Raw genomic sequence first — 25,238 nt, 5'->3', positions numbered from 1 at the left:
TAAAAATTCATTACTCCTTTAACCATGAATCGGGGAAATAAAGGATATAATCCTCCCTTTTGAGGTGAAAAGGGGAGATGATACTTAAATGGCTGATAAACTGAATCATGGTCGGGTTATCAGTTCTGAAAGCCATGTGTGATTTTCTTTAGTTGATATTTCCTGGCTCTGGAATCTTAAACACAGAAACCTCTCCCTTCTTATCTATGTTAGATTTTTTTCATTGAATTTTGCAACGGGGGGTTATTTTTACTGATTTTAGAAGCTAAACAAGGTCAGACTAGGTTGAAAGGGACACTGCAGGGAACTCCCAAGGTCTGGCTGTAGGCTGGACTGGACATTTGAAAAAGACAGTGGCAAACCACTTCTACATTTTTGCCTGTAAAAGAAAAGCACTATTGTTTTTTTTAATCTTTTGTAAATTTTTACTTCGTATCAACCAAAGAAGGACATTCACTGCATTCTGGTTTTGTTGCAGGAGATGTCTGTTTAAATCTTGTGGTCAATGAATTGTCCGTTCAGTGAACAGATTTTGTGTTCATGACTTATGCAGTCTTTTTCAATCCACCGGTACGCCCCTAAATTAGAAATCATAAATGTGTATATTTTCTGCACAAAATACTCTCCTGTGATTGGCCAGTGCGGTGATCGTAAATGGTAAATGTTTATTTTTCTTTCCTTCCTTGTCTTAATTCCCTTTTTTTGCTTTACAGGGAAGAACCTCTACACAAATGAATATGTAGCAATCAAGTTGGTAAGCTTATTTTTAGTGCATATTGTTGTCAGGTTTTGAGGCTGGTCTTTTTTTTTCTCTCCTAATAAACTAGATCGGTGTTTTTCAACCTTGGCCATTTTAAGATATGTAGACTTCCAACTCCCAGAATCCCCCACCAGCATGGGAATTCTGGGAGTTGAAGTCCACAAGTCTTAAAGTTGCCAAGGTTGGACACCCCTGATGATCTAGATCCTTCTGTAAGCCAGGCATGCGGCCTGCTATTGGGCTGTGGATCTACATTGCCTTTCATGTAGTCACAATGTTGATCTCTATCATGCTTAGCATTGTCTGCTTGGATTAGCAGCCAATCTCCAGTGTATCTGTTAGAGAAAGGACAGTTTCTCCCCAGAAAGTGAGACACTTTATACAATAATGATCACTTTGATTTAAGTTAGTGTATAATATTGATTGATGCATGCAAACTTGTCCTTTGAAAAAGAAATGAAATCATCCAGTGACACTTCAAAAAGAAATGAAATCATCTAGTGACACTTAGTGAGAGCAGCAGTAAAAGGTTTAGGGGCCTTGCACTCCATTTGGTTTGATGAAAATCCCACAAACGTTTGGCTCATAACAGTTGGCCTTTCAAATACCACAAGGCTCCAGCTTGTTTTTGCTGGGGCTTACTAATGTGACTGTGCTTCTAAAATTGGTGGTATATTGGTCTATCCCCCCGTAATTACTGGAAAGAGTTAGAACTTGGCTAGTTGTTTGGTTTTGCTATCACGGCCATTTTTAACAATTTATCCCCTATTCTTTCATATAGTCCTCCTGATCGCATTCGTTCCACATCCCCAAATGCTAGCTGGCATTGCTGTTTTTGGTTTCTTAGAAAGAATTCTGGGAGTTGTGGTTGCTATACAGTGGGAGGTTCAGACTAAATGAGATGGGTGGACTTGTAATAACCACCCATCTTCGATGCTGAGTTGGCTTGATGAGTTGGTTCTCTCCAATGTGATCACTGACTTAGAGGCAAGTCCCATTCAGTCAGGTAGGCCTTAGTTCCCCTCCATTCACAATCACTGCCTCACGTTTGCTGTTTGTTTGCAATTATCTCTTGTTTCGTGAAGAAGTAAGGCTGTAGGATTTGTAACTTTTCTTTTTTTTTCTAGGAACCTATCAAATCCAGAGCTCCTCAGCTGCATTTGGAATACCGATTCTACAAACAGCTTGGCAATTCAGGTAAGTAATAACAACTGACTTGTTGAACTGTCCAGAAAAAAGTTTTTTTTTAAATTAGTTTCGTTTTCTGAAAAAGTTTTTTTTTAAAGTTTATTTCAGTCTCCTTGTCCTTTGAGTTCAGGGGAATTGTTGCTTTGTTTTAAAAGTATAAGAAACTTGAAACACACTTCCTTAAATAAGCCTGGCTGATGTTATTATTAACCTCTTTCCTATCCCCATTATCCTAATCATTCTAACTTCTGAAGCACTTTTTTTCTCCCTTAGGCTTTGATAGTTTAATAAAAGTCTCACCTTAGTAACCATGAATTTTTATTTGTGTATTGATCCTGCTGCTGGTGTTTAAAGATGTGTGTTGCGTTTTTAAAACTTCTGTGGACTCTACTAACGAATTGTGAATAATATTTTTTAAAAATTTTCATTTGTTTAAAGTGCAATTCAACGGAAAAGCTGGACACATGTTTAGAGAAGAGTTATTGGGACTTTATATAGGATCTGTGTTGACCTGCAGAATGCTTATATTCAGGGTGCTGCAGATGTTCTTCTAGCCCAGTGTTTCGAAACCATGGCAACTTTAAGTTGTGCCGACTTCAATTCCCAGAGTTCTGAGAGTTGAAGCCCACAAGACTTAAAGTTGCCAAGATTGCTCCCCCGGTGTAGAAATAAACTGTAGAGCCATATTCAATTTGTCCAACCACCCTTCTGAAACCACACCATTTTCTTTTCCACCCTTTGCAGAAGGAATCCCTCAGGTCTACTATTTTGGGCCATGTGGAAAGTACAACGCCATGGTCTTGGAGCTGCTGGGCCCAAGCCTAGAAGACCTCTTTGACTTGTGTGACCGGACATTCACTCTCAAGACCGTTCTTATGATTGCCATCCAACTGGTGAGCATCCATTCTGTAGAGATTTGCACTCATTGCTACTATCTTCACGCAACCCTCAAGACTTAGGTCCAATCCAAAACCTCCCCCTCAATTAACGCATTCCAGCAACCTGGAATTCTCTGAGATAAGGAGCAGCTGTCAAGGCAGCAGGTTGCTCAATTCTTCCTTCATTACCTTTCTTGATTTATGTGCCCTATATAAAACTCCTTTCCTGCCAATCAGCACAAAAACACAGTGGAAGCGTATTTCCTCTTTAACCTGCAGAGCGCCTTTGTTTCCTTATTGAGCTTGCAAAAAGGGTAATTTCAAAAAATTACAGAGTACTAATTTTGGAGGGTTGGCTTCCCAACAAACGAACATTATCAGGCTATTAAAAGTTCTAGGCAAAAGAACGTAGGATGTGGGATGTTTTGATCTAGCTTTTACTATAGTCTGATCAGAATTTTCTCTCAACTCTGAAGCTGGCTTGACTGAGGCCATCTTGGAGGCTTCAGTGTTGCCACAATGGTGCTGAGGGATAGGGAGGTGGGGAATACAGATAGCTGGGGTTTTGTAGCCAAAACAAAATAGTTTCCCGAGAACCAAGGACATTCCCACAGGTGGCTGAAGAGAGGAGGAGTGATGTTTCCAAGCAACCGGACAGCACCTTGATTGGACCGTATGACTGATTATTTGGGAAAACGGAAAACTTTTAGTTTTAATTAGGTGAAAAGCACAAGAACCTTCAGAGTCAGTTTTCACCAGTCTGTGCCAATATGATATATCCAATAAACTTGTTCTTTGAGGAACCTGCTTGCCTCGGATATCTGTTTGCTACGGGTGTATTACTTGGAACCTTGACATTTCCCTTCCCTGCCTTCTCTTCCGTCCCAGATTACACGGATGGAGTACGTTCACACGAAAAGCTTGATCTACAGAGATGTAAAGCCAGAAAACTTCCTGGTGGGAAGGCCCGGAAGCAAGCGCCAACACACCATCCACATAATTGACTTTGGCTTGGCCAAGGAGTACATTGACCCAGAGACCAAAAAACATATCCCCTACCGAGAGCACAAGAGTCTGACGGGGACGGCGCGGTACATGAGCATCAATACTCACCTGGGGAAAGGTGAAGAAAGGGGCACTTCTTGACATGTTTCCAGGAAGGGGGAGAGCGGGGATGGGGGAATGGGTGTCTGGGGGAAGGGGAGTTCTCCTAAATCTGATTTTAATAAAAAAATAAAAAGCTGTTTTCCCACACTGTGTGTGTGTGTGTGTGTTTGTGTGTGCGTGTGTGTTTGTGTGTCTCTCTGAGTCACTTTGAACTCTTGGGAACAGTCTGGACCAGCCCTGCTGTTTTCTGGGTAATATTTTGGGAGATAGTTTTCTCTGTGAAACTGATTGCAAAAAATTTTGAGGAACTGTTGTGTAGCAAAAAGTGGCTTTGCAGTAGAGCAGGGGTGTCAAACTCAAGGCCTGGGGCCAAATCCGGCCTGCGGGGTTCTTAAATCTGCTCCGCAGACTGTCTTGGAAACAGCAAAGGACCAGGCTGCAAGATCTCTTGCCAGCGTAAATGGAGCTCGCGAGGACTATGCCCGGGCCCTCCCGAGCTCCGTTTTTACTGGCAGAGGGTTGCAGGAGGCCACTGCAGCCTAAAACAGAGCTCGGGAGCCCATTTTCACTGGCAGAGCGCTCAGGCCACCATAGGCACCCCGCCAACACGAGTGACATCATGCTGGCCACACCCACCCTGGTCATGCCCACCCCAGCCCCCGAGGTCAAAAACAACCCTGATGTGGCCCTCAATGAAATCAAGTTTGACACCCCTGCACTAGAGGAAAATCCTTACTTGCACGAGAACTGGAATACGTTTGCCAGTTTCTCACTGCTCTGTTGCTGCTACTGTCCCTGCAGTTTTGCACCTGCTTTGAGGGAACCTCCAATAACAGTTTCAAGGAAATCACAGAGCGGGGTGGTGGTTACGGTTGAAGTGTTCTGCCCAGCATAAGTAGAAATATTTACGACTGGTGCAAAGTCCCTGCTGGATGCAATACAGACTTTACAGGACTCCACAAATTGTGCAGTGAGGTCTAACATTGACATCCTAAATCAAATTCTAAATCAAGTTCTTTATTCATGGTTCATTGAATAACTTATAGTTAGCTAGGGTCACACAGCAAGCAGAAATATAGATAAACCATAATATGCCTCTTGTGTAAATACAGCTTAGGCTATTTGCTGTCATGGCCATGGAACTCCCAGAGGTCAAGGCAGTCTCTCTGAATTGTACATCTAAAGACTTGCTGAATTGTTGAATAAACCTTATTTGAAATGGTGTGTGTGGGTGAGTTCCCTGAATCGTTTTATCACCCACTGTCAGAAGCAGGTATCTGGATGGATTCTTTCATAGATGACAAAGATACAATGATTGTTTGTACTTTATTTCTTTATTCTGGTGATTATTATGCACAGGGGAGTGAGACAGAATCAAGTCATATGTGGTCTGCTATACTGGATATCTTAGCTGGGTTTACATCATGTTCTCCATTCAGTGCTTTGTTGAGTAAGTCGTAAATGACGGGGTTCACCCCATTAAAAAAAAGGGTCTTCAAACTTGGCAAGTTGGAAACTTGTGGACTTCAACTCCCAGAATTCCTGAGCTAACATGACTGGATGAGGAATTCTGGGAGTTGAAGTCCACAAGTCTTAAAGCTGTCAAGTCTGAAGGCCCCTGCCATAGAACAAGCACTGAACCATGTTTTACAAATTCTGGGTTCATATAGTACACTAAACCGATCAAATCATTTCCCATCTTGCAATGATTTGCAGTATGCAGACCCATTCAGAAGTTGTTGTTTTTTTAAAGCAATGTAATTGAAAGAATGCTCTGGATTCATTCAGAGTTTTTTTTTGTCATTTCTGTGTAGAACAAAGCCGAAGAGATGACCTGGAAGCACTTGGTCACATGTTCATGTACTTCCTCCGGGGAAGTCTGCCATGGCAAGGCCTCAAGGTGAGCCCTATCTCTATGGAAAAATAAGCAAATTTAAATGAACCGAATTTAAGTGTTTGCATATTTTTCGTTTTGCTTCAGTATGTATGGATTTTGAATATTGCATTCTTCAGTATGATGGATCATTGGTGCTTGGCTGCTTTCTTGCAATTATTTCATTACCCAACTAAGTAACATTATCAGTGCTAGTAGGGAGTGGGGTTTGCTCTCAATTTATATTCTAGTTCTTCCGTATATTTTCCATCTTACTTGGGTAGCATTTTGTAAGCTAGGAACTTGGGACAAATTTATGATTCCCTTTGTAAAGGAGGAGCTGAAGATCTTAGATCTCTACTCCCTTGATTATTTTCTCCTTGTGGTGTAGTTGTGGAACTGGCCCAAGATTTGCTTGTTAGGTGGGTCCACTCGTTTAAGTGAACACCACGATAATTAACTGGGCACAGTTTTGCTGGAAACTGGAAGTAAATTGTCATGTTGAAATGCATTCACATAACCATGCAGGGGGGTGGGTGTTGATGGTCAGACCTGCAAGTCCGCATTGTAAACCTCTTTCTCAGGTGGATCTTCTTCAAATGATCATTAAATGACCAGTTGCCAGTTGAAGACTACCTGAATTACAATTGTCAGGAAGATGTTTCCAATTCTTCTCTCTGTTCCCTGTGCTGGTCCTTCTATACTCCTCTCATATCCCTACTCACGATCACTCATGCCCTGGTCACTTCCTGTCTTGACTATTGCAATGCGCTCTACATGGGGCTGCCCTTGAAGAGCATCCAGAAACTCCAGTTGGTGCAGAATGCAGTGGTCCACATGGTTTTGTGCCGACCTCAGTATGCGCATGTATCACCTCTCTGTGGGAGCTGCATTGGTTGCCGATTTGCTTCCAAGTGCAATTCAGGGTGCTGGTTGTCACCTTTAAAGCTCTTCACGGCTTGAGACCAGGTTATCTGAAGGGACTGTCTCTTGCTGGTCACATCTACCCTACTCACCAGAGTGGAGAGGCAAGGGATGTTGTGGGTCCCATCCCCTAGGGAGATACACCTGGTGGGACCCAGAAGAAGGACCTTCTCCATGGTGGCTCCCTCTCTCTGGAACATCATTCCTCCAGAGCAGGGATGGGATCTGACCGGTATAACTACCGGTCCTGTGTCGCACGCGTGCAATTTTTGACCTGCTGAGCTGCCCGGACAGCTGAGAAGCACTGCGTGCGGGTGTGCAGCGGTTGGAAAAGCCCTTTTTCCCTGCTTTTTCAACCTCAGCTATGCCACGCAAAGCAGCTGCAGTTGAAAAAGCAGGAAATAAAGGACAGGTAAGAGCCCAGGTGGGCAGGTGAGCCAAAACAGCAGCAGACACAGAACCGGTTCTGTGTCTGCTGCTCTTCAGAGCTACCGGTTCTGTAGAGCCGGATAGAACCAGTAGAATCCCACCCCTGCCCCAGAGACTAGAATGGCCCCCACTCTAACACTCTTCCAGAAGGCGCTAAAGGTCTGGTTCTGCCAGCGAGCCTGGGGACCCCAGAGTGGGATGGAGCCCATTAAATTGGCTTGTGTGGTATGTTGTCGCCAGGGCGGGGTGTTTATTATATTATTTTATTAATTTATTATGTGATTGTTCTCTTTTATTAATTTTATTGTTTTATACATGAGGTTTTTATATTCCTGTAAACTGCCTTCAGTTGCCATGTGCAAATAGGCAGCAGTATAAATTTCCTAAAATAAAATGAAAAAATTAACATCTTGTTACATCACATAGCTTTTCTTTAGACAGGACAGACCCCACCCCAAGCTATTGTTTAGAGAGCTTTGTTCACAAATATCTCAATCTTTGGCCTTATTTCTCTCTACAGTCCTATTTATTCATTACGCTTCTCTGATGGGTTCTTGTGCTATGGTTCAGGGTTGCAGTCTCCAGTTACCTGGTTTTCGGAGAATCAGCCCTGTGGCTCTGGAATTCCTTCCCTTCTCCTTGGGGAACAGCCTTTAAAAGGGTCCTTAGCAGCCTTTAAAAGGGTCCTTAAAGACCTTTTTATCTGGCAAACGAGTTAGTGCTTTGTCAACCCAGCCTTCTATCCTTAGTTGACCGTTCCTAGGTTTAGCCCTGCCTTGTTTGAATGATGAATTTATAGGCGCTTCACTGCAAGGTATTTAAAAACCATGTTTGGATGCTGTCTTTTTGTTTGTCTTGGCTATTAATATCTGTTTACTGGTTTGGTTTCTAAATTGAGAATTAACTAGATGGGATGGGATTTTGTAATTACAGTACAATGTTTTTTTTCCCCGTTCTGTACACACCTCAGTAAAAGCACGTAATTGCAGTGATATTTTTTTGTTGTTATTAGTCCACCTTGGCAAATAAATACCTGGGGCTTGTTTTGTGCAATCCTCGCAATTTATCCAATGTCTCGCGGAGCAGTTGCGTTTTTCTTGGCACCCTTTCCCTATGAAACACCCAGCTTCTACGGCCTGACTTGACACCTCTTGCCTCCTTCTTCCCACCCTGGCTTTCTCTTCTTAGGCGGACACCCTGAAAGAGCGGTACCAGAAGATTGGCGATACCAAGAGAGCCACACCTGTTGAAGTGCTATGTGAAAACTTCCCCGGTAAGGATCACCAGCAACGCATAGAGACAGTACCTGGTTTTATTGCCAGGGAGAGAGATTTAGATCATTGAAAAAAGAAGGAGGCAGTTCATATCAAAGGTTAAGCTCGGTTTGCACTCTTTAGGGCTGCGCTGCAGAGTGTCTTTGCTCACCAATCTGCCTGATTATTTGTTTTTATTTATTAAATGTATATGCCGCCCATCTCTTGGATTACATCTTCTTCTAAAATATTCTGTGCCACTTTTCATTGTCCTGGCTGCAAATTCAAGGAATTAAGCTGGGGGAAACCAACTTTGTTCCTTTCCGCTCCGCTTGGTTTTTTCTCGTCCATGCATAAATAACGGTCAGCAGACCTTTTTTATGCTGCTAAACATACACAGTCCTGTCTGGGCTCTTTCGTTGCATTTCTAAAATGTTTTGCATTACTAAGCACTTGGTGGTTTGTCCTGGTTTGGGTGTGGATGGTGCTATTTTGACTACCTAAGCAATGGAAACATTAGGCTTGATGGATGATTAGAAACTTCCAATGCAACCAGGTGTTCCCTAAGGTAGACTTTGCCTTTTTAACAGCTGCATCACGCTGCTGGCCTATGTTTAACTGTGCTTGATAAGGCCACCTGGATTCCTTGTACGTGCGCTATGGCTAAATCAGATGTCCTCCCATCTTGTACTTAGGCCTTACATTTCTTATTTTATTATCAATTTTAATTGCTGCCCATGATTCAGGCGACTCTTGAGTGGCTTAAAGGAAAAGGTTCCCCTCGCACATACGTGCTAGTCATTTCCGGCTCTAGAGGGTGGTGCTCATCTCCGTTACAAAGCCGAAGAGCCAGCGCTGTCTCCATGATCATATGGCCGACATGATGAAATGCCAAAGGTGCACGGAACTCTGTTACTTTCCCACCAAAGTGATCCCTATTTTTCTACTTGCATTTTTTACGTGCTTTTGAACCGCTAGATTGGCAGAAGCTGGGACAAGTAACGGGAGCTCACTCCGTTACGCGATGCTAGGGATTGCAACCGCTGAACTGCTGACCACCTGATGGACAAGCTCAGCGTCTTAGCCACTGAGCCACTGTGTCCCCTGAGTGGCTTACATCAAGATAAGACAAAATAGAACTGCAATTATAAATATAGAAACAGATTAAAATTCAAAAATTAAAACAAGGGTTTGGAGGGGAGAGGTGGGGGTACCTTCTCTGTTAGTATACCAACCACCACTAACCAGCAGCTTCTCCTTCAGGGCCCTATGGCAGATTGTAAGATCTTTCCTGAAAGCTAAAGGGGAGGGGGGGGCAAAATGTTCCAGAGGCCAGGATTCATGGCAGAAAAGGCTCTTCTTCTGGATCCCACCTGCTGAAATTCCTTAGCTGATAGGATTCACAGTAGGCTCCTTCTGCCAGCATGAATGGGGTGGGCCGATCCCACTGGGGAAAGACAGTTCTGCTGATACCCTAGACCAGGAGTCAGCAACCTGTGGCTCTGGAGCCGCACGTGCCTCTTTCATCTGTCTGCTGCTGCTCCCTGTTGCTAGTCGGCTCCACAATTGATAGGGCTTTTGGTTAGGACAGGTAGAGGAAAAAGGACGCAGTGCTAGGAGGAGACTATATGGTTGCAGGAACTGCCACAGAGTCTGGTCGGCTCCAGAATTGAAAGGGGGGGCTTCTGGTTAGGACCTTTGTAGCTCTTTGAGTGTTTAAGGTTGCCGACCCCTGCCCTAGACTCAAGCTATAAAGGGCTTTAAAGGTAGTAACTAATATTTTGAAGCACAATGGCAGCCAGTGCAGTTCGCGTAACATAACCATTTTTCCTACCCACATGCAGAACTTTAGATTTCCTCTTGTTAAATTCTGTTTATTCATTTTGAGCCACTGATTGGGCCTGTTTAGGTCAGAGTTCTCCAACCTTGGCAATTGGAGAACACTGGTCTAGGTTATATTGAATCTTCCACTTTTGTATATTCTGCAAACTTTATAAGTGCCCACCCCCCAATTCCATTGATAAAAATGGTGAATGGCATTGGACCAAGACAGAGAGGCCTAAGAAATGCCACTCAGTGTTTCCCTCAACTGTGAGCCCATCTAAACAGTGGTACTTTCTAGCTCATATTTCACAAAATTATGTGTGAAGAAAAATATTCTGAAACATTCTGTCAGAGTCTTTGCTGATGTTCACTATGTCTGTGGCAATTCCCTTCATCTATTAAACTAAGAATTCTGTGAACAAAGTCCATAAGGTAACGTGACAGATTTGTTTGTGAAAAAGTCTAGGTTGGTTCCTGTTAAACTGTAGCATGACTATGCAGGTGCTCCCAGTGTACTGTTTGACAATTTATTCGAAGCTCTTTCCCACAATAGATACCAAGCTGCCAGTTCTGTAATTTCTTCCTTTCCCTTTTTTAAAGATGGAGATGATTTTGCCTCTCCTCCAATCTTATGAGGCCTCATCAAATCTTCTGGGAATTCTGTGATCATGTCCACTAGATTTGAATTCTTGTCCCTTCTTTGCCTGCCCTAAGCTACAGTTCCTTATTTCTCTCCCAATGAGAGCCATGGTTAGCTAGGGATCCATTTATCTTCTGGAGAAAGACAATAGCAAAATAGGAGGTAAGAAATTCTGCCTTAAAAAAAAAGCCATACACAATCAAGAACCACATAAATACTACACACAGAACAGGCCAAAGCACACATTGTGATGAGAGAGAAGTTCCCTGAGGATGACTCCAGCACAAGTCTGAAAGCCTGAAACATTAAAACTCTGGTCCTGGTGACCGACCCAAGTTTGATCCTGCAATATTATCTCGGGATACATGTATTTGCCTTCATTTGTGAAATCCTGCCTTCTCACCAAAGCACAACATCACTTCGTCACTTTTTCCTCACAACCGACTTTTACTCTTTTGGGGCCTCCATTTTTTAATAACACATTCCAAGACATTTGGGGTGTTTTTTGTATCTTGCAACACTCAGCTCATTTTTAGCTTCTCCTTGTACTGTTTTAATTGTTTTCACTTTTTATTTCTTATGTCCTTTTTTTTTCTTCTTCAGCATTTTAGAGAACTCTGCATCTTGTCCATTCCTCTTGTCTTTCTTTGTATGTATGTGATAACACATTCAGCATCTCATTTCATAGCCAAGAAAACAAACAGATGGATCATCAACCTAGAGTTCTCAATCGCACAAATGATCAGTCTCAAATTATCATTTTGGACACATTATACAAAGGCCTAATTCCCTGGAGATAGTTGGGAAGAAAGGGAAGAGGATGGGCAGCAACAAGATGGATGTCTCAATTATAGCAGTGATGGATGCACTGTTGGAAGATCTGGAAGACCAAGTTGGAGACATACCCTCCTGGGTAAAATCTTTTCACTCAGTGTCAACACCATCAAATCATTTCGTTTAATCGATTTTTTTTTCCTTGTCTTTTGTTCTTCTTGGACACTTTCTTCCTTCAGGATTTATAGTCTTTGGATCTGACCCACTTTTCCTTGAAGTTATCAGTTCAGTTCTTCTGAAGCCTGACAGGTTTGACTCTGCTCAGTTCCTCCTGCAGATATTAAAAAATCAAGGATAACACAATCCCTTCCCCAAGGTAGCAATCACTTTAAATTCTTCAACTAATTCCTTTTTGTTGATGAGGATTAGATCCAGGATTAGATGAGAATTAAGTCTGCCTTGTTTTTTCTGGCGATAAGAGAGGGCAGGACTTTGAGACCTCTTGATTCTTGGCAAAGTTAGATTCCCAGAAGAATGATCACAATTGCATGTTTTTTTGAAAAATATTGATGCAGAAAGATCTCATCCGTATCTTTCTGTGTGTCCAAACGGTCTATAATAAATTATTGCAGTGATTCCAAGACTTTATATCTTGCTCCTTTTACAGTATTCTAATCGAGATACTTTTTAACAGGATTTCCATTCTCTGATTCCTGTATAACACTCTCACCCTTTTTTTTTTTTTGCTTGGGTCTGCTCCTTTTGAATAAATGGTGGCTTTCATCCCACCAAGTTTCAGTAATACATGCACCTATGATGACCTGGGGCGTGGCACAAAGACAACACTGTCAGATAATCAGTCAGAGTCCCTTTATTAGCTCCAACTTTGCCCCCAATGTCCTGGTTACCTTTTGGCTGGAGAAAAACTCTCCCAGGAACAGCCTTTGGCTGCAGAGAATCAAGTCCAAAACATGGTCAACAAAAACTGTAATTATAAGTCCAATCAAGGCAAAATGAGGTAATTAGTCTGGCAGGGCAGGAGCAAGAATTCCAGACGTGAAGGCACGGCTATTCTCAACACGGTTGGGAAGATGCCAGAAACACAGATAACCAAAGTCAACACAAGATAAACTCACATTTGCTCCCAGCAGATGCTGCACTCAGCTTGCATCCCTTCTAAACTCTCATTCCCAGGTGTGGCTAATGAAGGGAATCAGGGCCCTTTCCTCTCCCATAAGCCACACAATCCACGTTGCTCTCTTCTCTGTTCCTCCCTGCATGCCCTAGGATGAAGAGGGGGTAGGTCTGGGTCTTTCTCTGAACTCCCTCTCCCTTGTTCTACTTCTCCCCTGCTCTGCCCAGCCGGACTTTGCCCTTCCCCAGTTTCCTCCACAGCCAATGGAGCCACACTCCCCACTCCCTGTCAGCTGTTCGTCTTCCGCCTCAGATTCAGACTCCGACGGGCATGACAGCACCATTGTGCTTGACTTCCTAAGTCCACATCTCTGCTTCTCCATATTGTCTCTCCCGAATACTGTACAAGTACAATAGGAGCACCTGAAGTTTGGGTACCACCCACTGGCATCTCTATTGCAAAGGACCACAAAACTGAGTCCCCATCCCCATCATCTTCATGGTCTTCCAGCTTTCTTGGGCCCCAGTTCATGATTGCATATTTCTCAGTTTTGGGGCCTCCTCCCTCTTTTGTTCTAGTTGAATGCCCTCCAGGTGAAATTGGTAAAGCTCCTTGCCCCAATCTCCTTCCCTGTTTTGTAAGAGGCATCCCGTCTTTTCTGGGGAAAGGATAGTATACAGGTAGTCCTTGAGTTACAACTATTTGTTTAATGGGTGAAGTTACAATGGCAGTGAAAAAAGTGTTTTATGACCGTTTTTCACACTTACAACTGTTGGCAATATATACCTACGGTCAGATGATCAAAATTTTGACGCTCGGCAACCGACGGTTGCACCGACTCAGGGTCATACGATCACCTCTTGTGACCTTCCAGTGAGCAACATCAATCAGGAAACCAGGTTCCCTTAACAACCATGCTACTAACTTTAACAACTGCGGGGCTTTACTTAAGAACTGTGGCAAGAAAGGTCGTAAAATGGAGCAAAACTTAACAATCTTGCTTATCGACAAAGCTGGAGCTTAATTGTGGTCATAAGTGGAGGACCATATGTGGTAGACCATTTTGGTAGAATCCAAACCATTCTCGGCAGCATCATTTGCGCTGATTTCCACAATGAAGAAACATAATTTTAGATCCTATCTCTCTCCATAACTGCCGCCATCTTTATTTTGTGGAGCTTCACACCTGCATTGTTTCCTCCTCCTTTTGAGTTTTAAACAGCAGATGTGCCTTTTTCTTTTGCAGAGGAGATGGCCACATATCTCCGCTACGTGCGACGTCTGGACTTCTTTGAAAAGCCAGATTATGACTATCTACGGAAACTTTTCACTGACCTGTTTGACCGGAATGGCTACGTCTTTGATTATGAATATGACTGGGCTGGGAAACCTTTAGTAAGTAACAGCCAGGAGGTCTCTGGGTAGAGAAAGATAAAACTAGTATAACACAATACACATACCAACATACATACATAGCCTTTTTGTTCAGTGGAGAAAGTGAACAGAGATGCTATGACGGGGTCCCCAACCTCTGGGCCATGGGCCACCACTGTGGGTTGAGCCATTGGGAACCGGACTTGAAAGTGCTAGTTGAGCACATGTGCACACATCCCCACTTGTGCAAGCAGTGGCAAATTTGGGTGTGCTCCAGTTGCACGAGTGGTGTGTGTGTGTGTGTGTCCGCAGCTCACACAAATGGAGTGTGTGCTCTTTCCCTCCACTCATGCGGAACGATGCCGCCCCCCCCCCCAGTCCACAAAGCCAGAAAGGTTGGGGAATTCTGTGACATTTATAAGCATAAAAAAAATTCCATCATGCAAATATTGTCAAGAAAGGTGGCAAATATTACGTGGATTGTTACAACCCTCATTAAGAACCATATAATCTGGAAAGTAAGTATAGCTTCTTAATGGTCAAAGTTGCTCTTTTCCTGAAAAATGTACGAAAATGTTTCTTACATTTCTCTTGCAATGTCTCAGTTATGAGTAGCCATGCAGATTGTTCTCAATTTATGACCATAACGGAGCCTGTCCATCATGGTCATAAGTTGGGACAGTTGTAAAATGGGTCGGACATGTGGCAGTCATTAAGTTTTACATTTTATTTTGTTTCATTAAATTTATACGCAGCTCATCTCAGTGTCAAGAGACTCTGGGTACTTGTTGAATTAGTGCCATGGTCATTACGTGGTTTGCCGTGGGTGCGTTTTGCTGAAAACAAAGTAAATGCTGGATTTGGGCAAAACTATTGCAAAATGCAGTCATGTGACTTTGGGATGCTGCAGATGGCCATGGATGGCAGCTGTGTTGCCGGGCGTTCGAAGTTCAGTCAGGTGACTGCTGGACAGATCAACTGCAGAAATTTCAAATCCAGATTGTAAGTAGCCCCAAGTCAGGTCTGTGGTAACTTTGAATGGTCGCTAAGCAACTAGTTGTAAGTCAAGGACCACCTGTACACTGTCCACTCTCAGAGGAAACAAGCAAATATTGGGTCTGCTATTCTGTATTAACAAGTAGTCCTTGTCTTACAACCGCAATGGATCCCAAAATTTCTGTTGCTAAGCAAGACATTTGTTAAGTGAGTTAGCCCCATTTTACAACCATTCTTGCCATGGTTCATAAGTGAATCACTCCAGCTATTAAGTGAATTGTTCAGTCTTCAAACATTATCTGGCTTCCCCCATTGATTGTCAGAAGCCGGCTGAGAAGGTTACAAATAGTGATCGTACCGACCCCCAAGACAGTGCAACTGTGATAAATACATGCCAGTTTCCAAGTGTCCAAATTTTGATCACGTGACCCTGGGGATGCTGCAACAGTCGTAAATGTGAACAATTTTCACAAGTCATTCTTTTCAGTGCTGTAGTAATTTCAAATGGTCATTAAATTAATAGCTGTAATTTGAGGACTACCTGTATTGGAATGTTTGTTTCTTTTAGCTGCTTTGGACATTTGATGGTAGAAAAACAGAACAAACAAAAAAACCCTGATTATTTCAAGGCATTTGATTCTCTTTCCAGGCAGAGAAAGGCATTTGTTCTTCTAGAAGACCCTTAACACAGGTCACATTTTAAAGCCCAGTTGTCTGAATTGGTGGAGATCATTTTTGAAAACTCTTGAATGTTTTGCCTGTTTCTTCCTCCTTTTTGCAGCCAACTCCTATTGGCACAATCCAGAGTGACGTACAAGTCCAGCCTCCAAACAGGGAGAAAGCACAGCAGTACATCAAACAGCAGGTAACTAAGTGTTTGATTTATTGATCTATTTATCTCTGTCCTGGGGTTGGAATGTGAGTAGGTGAGTAGCTAAATGAGAGTCAGATCACAGCTTTAATTTGTGCAGCAAAAGTATAAGGCGGGGTTCCCGATCTTGGCAACTTTAAGATGTTGGCTGGGGAATGCTGGGAGTTGAAGTCCACACATCTTAAAGTTGCCTTAAAGAATGGGAAGCTCTGGTATAAGGTACTTTGACAAGGGAGGCACAACCTGGAAATGGAGGCTTGGTGCCACCTGGTGGATAGAGCTAGAGATATCTTTGTCTCCTGGAAGTGTGGCTAAAACATGGCTTGATGTGAAAACACCTGTTCTTGATCCAGAGTGATGGTTCTTCATACTGATAATAGTTGGGTTAAGTGATCCAGTTCTCTTCTTAGGTTTTGCACTTCAGCTTCCACGAGGTAACCAGTTTGGTGTGGTTGTTAAAGAACCAGGTTAGAAACTGGAAGATGATGAGTTCAAATCCAACTGTAGTCATGAAAGCCAGCTGGGTCAGTCACTGTCTCTCAGCCCAACTCACCTCACAGGGTGGTTGTTGTGGGGAAAATAGGAGGAAGAAGGAGCAAGTTGATAGGTTTGACCCAGTGGTGGTATTCTACCGGTTTGGCTGAGCCAGTAGCAGTGATGAGCAGCAGAGACCAACCCGGTTCTCTCCACTGTTCTGCTGTTGGACCTACCCGCCCACCCGGGCTCCCATACTCACCTTTATCCTCTGAATTTGAAGTGCAGCTGCTTTGTGCGGCACAGAAGAGTGCTGCGCGGCAGCTGCTGAGGCGACCGGGAGAGTGCAGGCTTGCAGGAGGTGAGATACAACACCTCTAAGCCTGCACAAATGCCTCTGTGCCTGCGCAGACTGCATATTTGGTGCACGCGCACGTGCAAAGTGCGCCCACCAAGCCACGGCCACTGAATCGGTGGTAAAAATATTTGGAATCCCACCACTGGTTTGCCCTCTTGTTTCTCAAAATGGTTCTTTATGAAAAATAATAAAGGTGGGATATAATAAACAAATGAGTTCTAACTAGCATGACCAGCAGAAAGATATCACGGGGGCTGTACATCAAAACATTTGCAGGGCTCTCCTTAACTCTCACTGTCCAGCAGGGTAATTTCCTACCCTGCCACCTTTAATTGGAGATGCCAAGAGCAGAACCCAGGGCCTTCTGCATAAAAGGCAGATGCTGTACCTTTTTGGTACGAACCTCCATTCTGCTGCCATTCTGTTGATCTAATTGTCTAGCTTGACTGGTAAATCACAGTAACGGTGTCTGAGCCATTTTCCATTTTGGAAATGTGGAGTCCCCGTTCCCCCCACCCTCAATTCTTCTGGTTTTGAGTGATGGCTCCTGTGCTAGGAAAACATTAGCAAGACTTGATTATGTCAAAATCCCTTCACCATTGGCCAAGCAAATGGTGGTGTGTTAATGGTTTGTTCATTACAAGTTCCAGCATTTGGAAAACTTCTATGACTTCCAAGGTGCAATAATGAATTCTATAATGAAAATCCTTGCTTGTTTGTTTTTTTCCAGCCACTCTATATCACCAACTCTTTTTCTTGGAGGACTTGCTGGGCTGGGTTTCAGCATGGCCTCAGAATTAGCACAGCATGGCTAATAGGCAGAATATAATTTAACCCACAATTAACCATGCTGTTTTGAACTAAAACTGCCACTTTCTCATCTCAGTGTGGAGTGGGTTTCTTGATTATCTGTTTCATTGTGTTGTATAGACTTCAGCTCCCAAAGTTCAGGGATTTGAGGTTGAAAAACACGGGGTTATATTAAAATATAATAAAACCACAGCAGGTCTTTTGGCCATGAATGGAATCGAAATGAATTGTAGAGCGCAGTTAAAATGTTTCACAATTTAAGCTAGCTAATTATGGCAGCCCTATGCCATCAAGACCAAATGCTCTGCAGAGTATAGAAAGTATTAAGATTTTTCTAACATGCAGGGTTGGAGCCATTCCGTATCTCAAAAGAAAGATGTTTTGGAGAGGGTGGCAGGCACTGAAAAGATGCCAGGCTCCCATTCCACCATTTCCTGTGGAATGGAAATCTTCCATATTTCTTCCCTTAAACCCTTAAGGGGCTAGAACAGAGTTTATCAACCTTGTCAGCTTGAAGAGGTCTGGGCTTCAATTCCCAGAATTCCCCAGCCAGCTATAGAATCATAAGCATAGATGTTCTTAGAGCATAGTTGCTCTAAGCATAGCTTAGCAACTGCTTCACTTAATAACTGAGTTGGAGGTCCCAATTGGGGTCACTAAACAAGGACTACCTGTATGTACATCAGGATAAGCTTTCCTGTAGGTGCTTGGATGCCAAGCCATATATACAGCTCTAAACGTTTTAATCACTCTTACTTTGTGTTGGACTCAAAGCAAAGTAGGAGCCATTTGCAGCTCACTTGTCTTAAAGTAGGGGTCAGCATGGAATCTGCAAGGGTAAATCTTGGCTCACCAGCCATTTTGAGTTTTTCACAGTGTCTGTTGGTAAGTTGAGGAGATGACCCCGGCCTTGTTTTATATTTGGATTTCCAAAAATCTTTTGAACAACTTTCTCATCATCAATGGTTCTTTAGTAAATTTTAATTATTGTGGAACAGTAATCCAAAAACAGAACATATGGTACTTTTTCCTTAAAGGTGGAGTATAAAAAAAGTCTGCTGGAACTAGCTTTTAAAACTTATTCATAAATGATTGTGATGTAGGAATAAACAGTGTGCTGATCAGGTTTGCAGGTGTAGCAAACTATTCAGTCTGGTAAACACTTTCATTTTGAATTCCAGACAGATCATTCTGAATTGGGTGGATGGTCAAACAGTGGTTTAATTTAAGGAAATGTAAAATAAGCACATAGGGAATCTTTTTTAAAAAAAACACAAGTTCATTAAGGTAATGATAGGAGGTTGAGCTATTGTAAGTAACCAAGAAAAAAATATTGGGTTGTAAAAGGAGGGTTAAATTAAGGTGTCAACTCAGTGTGTAGTAACTATGAAAAAGGTAAATTCAGTGCTACCTATTATTAGGAAAACACAGCTTGGTAACAGATAGTCTTTGACTTACAACCATTTGTTTAGCGACTGTTTGAAGATAGAACTGCACTGAAAAAAATGCAAACAAGTCATAAAATCAAACATGACTTTTAACAACTGCTTTACTTAGCCATGGAAATTCTGGTGCTAATGGTGGTTGTAAGTCAAGGACCTACCTGTAGATCTATGGTTCATCTACATTTGGTATCATGTGTAGAGTTCTGGTCACCATAAGAGATAAAATAGCATGGGACAAAGTGCACAAGTAGCAACCAAAATGATTGAGGGACTTCACTTCTTTTATGAGAAAAGCCAAAATACTTGGGATCCTTTCATTTAGCAAAAAAAAAAAGGATAGAGTTGAGATGTCTAAAATCATGCATGGCCTAAAACAAGGATGTCCAAACTTGTAAACTTTAAGCCTTTTGGACTTCAACTGTCAGAATTCCCCAGCCAGCATGTCTGTCTGGGGAATTCTTGGAGTTGAAGTCCACAGATCTTAAAGTTACCAAGTTTGGATACTCCTGGCCTAAAGAAAGAGAAACTTCTCTCATTCTCAAAAACATTAAGAACAGGGACAACTCAATAAAGTGTTTGGAAAGGAGGCACTTCCTTACATTGTCATTAACATAAATTCATTATCATAAAACATGGTGGTGGCTATTAACTTGGGTGACTTTATTACTTATTTTTATTTATTAAATTTGTTAGCTGCCCATCTTACCACAGGGTAACTGGGCAGCATACAATATTTAAAAAGTAAAGTTACACAAAACCTATACACTAGGGCTGTCAAACTCACGGGCCGCATGTGTCATGCGCTGGCCACGTCCACATCCTGTTTAACAAAGGGGGAGGGTCCCGATACATCACATGATGCCGCCATGACGATGTGAGTTGAACACCCCTGCTATACGCAATACAAACAAAATACAATAACTATGTAACTGTTCTACCCTAATTAAAAGTAGGGGAGGGAGTAGGATGAGCAAGTGGGGCGGTGGGATCCGTTATGTGAAGCCCCAACCAGAGCCAGGGGTCTCCAACCTTGGCAACTGGCTGAGGAACTCTGGGAGTTGAAGTCCACGAGTCTTAAAGTTGCCAAAGTTGGAAACCCCTACTTGAAACTCTGATGGAAGTTCTGGAGGATTGAATCCCACCTCACTCTGAGAGGCCAGGGGTTCCAAAGGGCAGGCTCAGTGGCAGAGGAAGCGCTTCTCCTGGACCCTACCTGCCTGAAAACCATGGCTGGTGACCTTAGAAGGGAATTGGGTGAATTCATTGTCTATCAAGGACTGTTGGACCTGGAGGCTCCAAGTTGCATCTGGCCTGGAGGCTGCATACCTTCAAATCCCAGGTAGAGGACAGCAGTGTTAGAGTAGCAGGTCTCGGCCACCTTTTTGTAGGCGCTGCAGATCCATCCGGTTGCCTTTCATGGTGAACAAAACGCTGAGATAAAGGTGAGCCTTGATCTGACTCAGCAGGCAGGCTGTTCTGTCCTGAAAGAAGGGGTTTCTTCTTTTAGAACAAAGACCTGAAACAAATATATTTTTTTAAAAAAACCTAAGGATTTGGGATAAGAAGATTTAACAACAGGTCTTGTGTAAGCACTGAGATTGTTTTCCATTTTGCGTATCCCTCCCTATGCCTGCCTCATGGAGAAAAGCATAGGTAGAAAAGAAATGTGGTGGCTAATCCTCTCTCCCTGGTGACAGGGGTTCCAATCCTGATGGGAACACCCTGGATTTTAAAGGGTGTGTCTGTGTGTTGCTGAATGGCCTCCTCAACTATACAGCAGCAAAGGGGCAGGGTGGCTTCTTGTTTGCTGTGGTTGTGCACTGCTGCCCCACTGAAGAAATCTATTCTTCCCCCCCAAACCCGGGTAGCAGTTGACCTAGGCTGTGCAAAGGCAGCCATTGTGAAACAAAGATATGGGAGGGAGGGAAGGAAGGATGGGAAATAGACCCTGTAATGTTTCTGGATATTGAATATTTATGCAAATACATTGAGGAACCACAGTTTTGAGGAGTCAAACATGACTTAACTAGCAAACTCAAGAGGTTCCGAAGGGTGTAGGGAACATGGTCGGCCCTCCCAAAATGGACTATGCCCATTTCTCTACCTCAGAGGTCTCCAAACTTGGCAACTTTAAGACTTGTGGACTTCAACTCCCAGAATTCCTCCTCCAGTCCTGTTAGCTCAGGAATTCTGGGAGCTGAAGTCCACAAGTCTCAAAGTTGCCAAGTTTGGAGACCCCTGCTCTACCTGGTAATGCTGATGACATTTGAAGGATGCTATATTGATCTGCTTTCTAGCCTGTTTCAAATTCTTTTTGCTTTTGCATGTTGTTGTCCGTCCCCCCCCATTTCTTCACCTGTGTTCCCCTTTCCTTTGAAAATCCCCCATCTTTTCTGTCTTCCTAACTCCTCTCCCTTTTTTTAAAAAAAAAATTATTCCTATGATTTTCCCCCTTTGCTTCCTGCCTCCATCATTAGCAGTCACCTGAGGGGACGGAATTATGGGATCCCCAGGCTGGCCAGCAGCCTGCTGAGGACACTCTAGGAGCCCCCTTGGCAGCCAGCAGGCTTGGGGGTTCCGTTCAGGTACATGTCACGGAAGTCTTCTGAGCTTTTTCCCCCCCATGACCCTCTGTATGTCCAGTCATTGTGGCACCGATTTGCTTTTCAGTCCTGTTTTGACGGCACATGGACCATTTCAGAAATCCTGAAATGCAGTTTGTTCTGCTGCCTTTGAAATAGATAGTTTTCCTTTCTCCTCATTCTGCTTGGCTCCCAAAAATTGTGTGAAGAAGAGTAAAGAAAATTCCTTTCTTCATAATGATTCTTGTACGAAATCCGGTTTGTTTGGCCTCAGGAGGTGAACTTGGCATTCTCAATGATATGAAAAAAATAGGGAGGAGAAGGAAAGGGGTGGAAGGGAGAAGAAGCTAAACAACTTGGAAGTTTAAATAGATAAACATATTTGCAAGCTTAAGAAAAAACTGTTAAAACCATACTTGGTAGATCAAATTTCTGCAAAAGGCACTTGTAGAAATTAAAGAGAATCTACTAGCAAAATCTTGTGAATTTAGGTAAGAATAGAAACCATGCTTAAAGCTGAGGTGTGTTCCTGTGTTCTTGCCGTGTGATTGCGTATGTGTGCGTGCACCATTTCAATGCAAGAGCGGATTCTAGTTCAACCATAAGAATATCTAGAAAAAAAAATGTATACACGTTCATTCAGTTTATTTAGCGTATGGCACGTGTTAGCCAGGGGTCACCGAAGTGGCTGGCTGCCTCTGTAAAAGGATTTTTTGGGGGCAGTGTTATCTCTACCTGCGGGATGCCTGAATGCCGGTAGGCAGTTGGGGGAGGCTCCTTTCTTGTCCCTCTGCGGTTTATTCGATCATGGGAATCGAGTCACCGAGCTGCCGACTTCAGCGGTGTGCAGGCCCAGTGTCTTATCACGTGAGCCACTGTGGCCCCCATTGTATACATGTATATGTACAGTTTGCATTCCTCTGTGTTCTTCTGCTCTGCCTGTCATTGGTATGTAAGCCTCATCTGTTTTTGGAGATGCAAAAAATGCTCACCAGGACAAGGAAGGAAACCCAAATTCCTGGATTTACAGATGTTCATCACATTCTATTGGGTTTCATTTGGGTTTTGTTGAGCCAGAAATCTTCACAGACGCCCATGCTAAGAGGGTAGACTTCTACAACCTGGAAATCTCACCTGGCTACTGAATTAAATATTAGTTTTAATCTTAATTTGCATCTTAATGTCTAAAGTTGATTCATAGCAAGGTCTGTTGTGTGCTTTTTGTATCTCTTTGGTAAAGCTTTTTGGTGAACAATGCCAACATTTAAATTTGGGGGTAACAGGGAAAAGAACAGTGGCCAACATGCTGGGTGTAGCTATCCTCCTTCACGTTCAGGTGCTCTGTCCAGTTTATAAACTTACTTGCAGAGCTGTTCTATATCCATGAGGACTAGACACATTAAAATAATAATAATTATACAATAGTAATAATGAAAAGACGACAGAATCAAAATAGTTGATGTAAGATTAGCAACCATCTTTTACAATGGATGAATTTTAAATGGTGGGATTCTCAAATGGGCAGCCTTTGTATGATAGGAAATTTAACATCACAGTGAACATCTGTGCTGATTTTCTAGCTCTCATGGCCAAATAAAGTGCCACTCTGTGGATAGAAGCTTCTTTGTTTTCTGTGTCTTTGTCCATGGTTGCCTCTTCCATCTATGCCCCTTCCCAAGCTCCTGTGTGCATTGCTTTCTCATCTGATGCACATCTATGACTAGCACCAACCGTTGCTTAATGCAAGAGTCTAAACCCTCATCATGTCAGGGTTCCAGCGATTGCCCGAATTAAATTATGAGCCTCGAGCCAAGCTTCAAAAAAAAAAAAAGATTTATTAGGAGCAACATGCTGGCATTAACCTAAATGAAACCAACTCTGGCATACGTAATTCACAGTCACCTGTGATCCTATTTCCCACCCCCCCCAGTGTATCATAAATCAGATTCTTCAATGAAGCACATTCATGGGCCGGGTGTCATGAATCACATTCTCCAACGAAGGATTTTCGGGGGCAGAAGATCCAGTAGCCTAGTTACAATCTTTTAAAGATAAGGGTGGAATATACTTCTGGTTTTAAACTGCTGTACTGCTCCTTCAGATTCCCCAGCCCCTTGTTTATGGCAACTTGAAAACAGGCATAGGAATGTTTTACCAGTTGACACATAAGACAGCAACTGAAACCATACATTAAACTGGGTCTGCAACCCCAGTAGTAGATGTAACTAGTTTGCATTGGTACAGCTGTTAAGTGAAAACTTGGTTTGGGCCAGGGAGGAAGGGAGCAAATTTGTTCAGGAAAGAACTATTATTTCTGAATCTCCTGAATAGGAAATGACATTGTGCAGGAAACCATTTAGCCCACATAAACAGGGAGATCCAAGGAGATAGTCCTTGACTTAGGACTGTAATTGAGCCTGGCAATTACAGTTGTAAGTCATGATGGTTGTAGAGTGGGCCATCACATGGCTGACTTGATTTTACATTCCTTTTTTGCAGTGGTCATTAAGTGAACCCTATCATTGTTATTGTTAACACTTATTGTTCTCTATAGGCCAGTAGCTGGAAGTAAACGCTGGTGTCCAACAAAAATGTTATAAATCAGGGGTCTCCAACCTTGGCAACTTTAAGACTTGTGCTGGCTGAGGAATTCTGGAAGTTGAAGTCCACAAGTCTTAAAGTTGCCAAGATTGGAGACCCCTGTCATGAATCAGTTTTACACAAACGGGCGTAAACCCAGCGTCCAAATGCAGTCACATGACTATGGGGAGAGGCTGTCCATCATAACTTCAGAATGGGTCATAATTAGCTTGTGGGGGGGGTCTGGCATAACTTCAAACAGCCGCTAAATGACCAATCATAAATAGAGGACTACCTGTATTTATTTTCATTTGTAGGCAGGTCTCTGTTGGATGGAATTTCACATGGCACCTGAAAGTTAGCCCCCTTTGCTTTGAATGCTTGGCTGGATGCAAGCTTTCTTCCTGTGGCTGCTTTTTGCAGGAGCAGAGAGAAGATTAAGAAGCAGAGTGAAGTTTTGATTGGTACCTTAAGTAGCATGAGGCCAGCGTGCCTGAGTCCTGCTTTGTCTCTCCCGTTCATTTCCCCCTTTGTCACGCTGCAAAGACGCTAAGCCACCTCTACCTGAAGCCCTGCCCGATCTTCTTGGCTCTTCACCTGCTTGCTCTCTTTTAGGTCATGAGTTCTACCAATGGGGAGTTGAACACGGATGACCCCACTGCCGGCCACTCAAACGCCCCCATCACCGCACCTGCCGAGGTTGAGGTGGTAGACGACACAAAGTGAGTAACTGGTTCACCTGGCTGAGTTCTGCTAGGAGCCTCTGTGGCTCGGATTAAACACTGTTAAAATGGAAGATGGTGGAGAGGAAAGTGTGTCAGCTCTGCCTTGGAATTATGACAGCCAGCTAGAAGCCATCCTGGCTCTGTTACGACCGATGTGGCAGGTTCATGAGCAGAAAACATGGTGAAGTTTTGAAGCTTATACAATCCAACCAGCCTCACCTCCTGTCTGCCAGTAGAG

General features: G+C 43.1%; 1 protein-coding gene across 8 annotated transcripts in view; it reads left to right on the top strand.

Annotated features, from left to right (window-relative positions):
• CSNK1G2 (casein kinase 1 gamma 2) overlaps positions 1 to 25,238 on the top strand; it is a 108,913-nt gene that overhangs the window by 79,643 nt on the left and 4,032 nt on the right. For 5 of the 8 annotated variants that reach the window (XM_087922748.1, XM_087922746.1, XM_087922747.1 and 2 more), the window contains 10 exons: positions 714 to 754; positions 1,888 to 1,957; positions 2,693 to 2,841; positions 3,715 to 3,949; positions 5,748 to 5,833; positions 8,348 to 8,432; positions 14,032 to 14,180; positions 15,937 to 16,020; positions 21,591 to 21,698; positions 24,891 to 24,997. In XM_087922748.1, the coding sequence (XP_087778874.1) occupies positions 714 to 754; positions 1,888 to 1,957; positions 2,693 to 2,841; positions 3,715 to 3,949; positions 5,748 to 5,833; positions 8,348 to 8,432; positions 14,032 to 14,180; positions 15,937 to 16,020; positions 21,591 to 21,698; positions 24,891 to 24,997 (1,114 nt within the window). The remainder of the gene's footprint in view (positions 1 to 713; positions 755 to 1,887; positions 1,958 to 2,692; positions 2,842 to 3,714; positions 3,950 to 5,747; positions 5,834 to 8,347; positions 8,433 to 14,031; positions 14,181 to 15,936; positions 16,021 to 21,590; positions 21,699 to 24,890; positions 24,998 to 25,238) is intronic. The other 3 variants (XM_026698969.2, XM_026698970.2, XM_026698971.2) reach the window with 1 other exon arrangement.

Source organism: Pseudonaja textilis, chromosome 1, assembly GCF_049901715.1.
Source record: "Pseudonaja textilis isolate UNSWEBS1 chromosome 1, rPseTex1.2, whole genome shotgun sequence".
In the NCBI taxonomy this organism is placed as follows: Eukaryota; Metazoa; Chordata; class Lepidosauria; order Squamata; family Elapidae; genus Pseudonaja; species Pseudonaja textilis.
The sequence above is the reverse complement of the archived record's forward strand: the minus strand, read 5'-3'. Positions and strand labels throughout refer to the sequence as shown.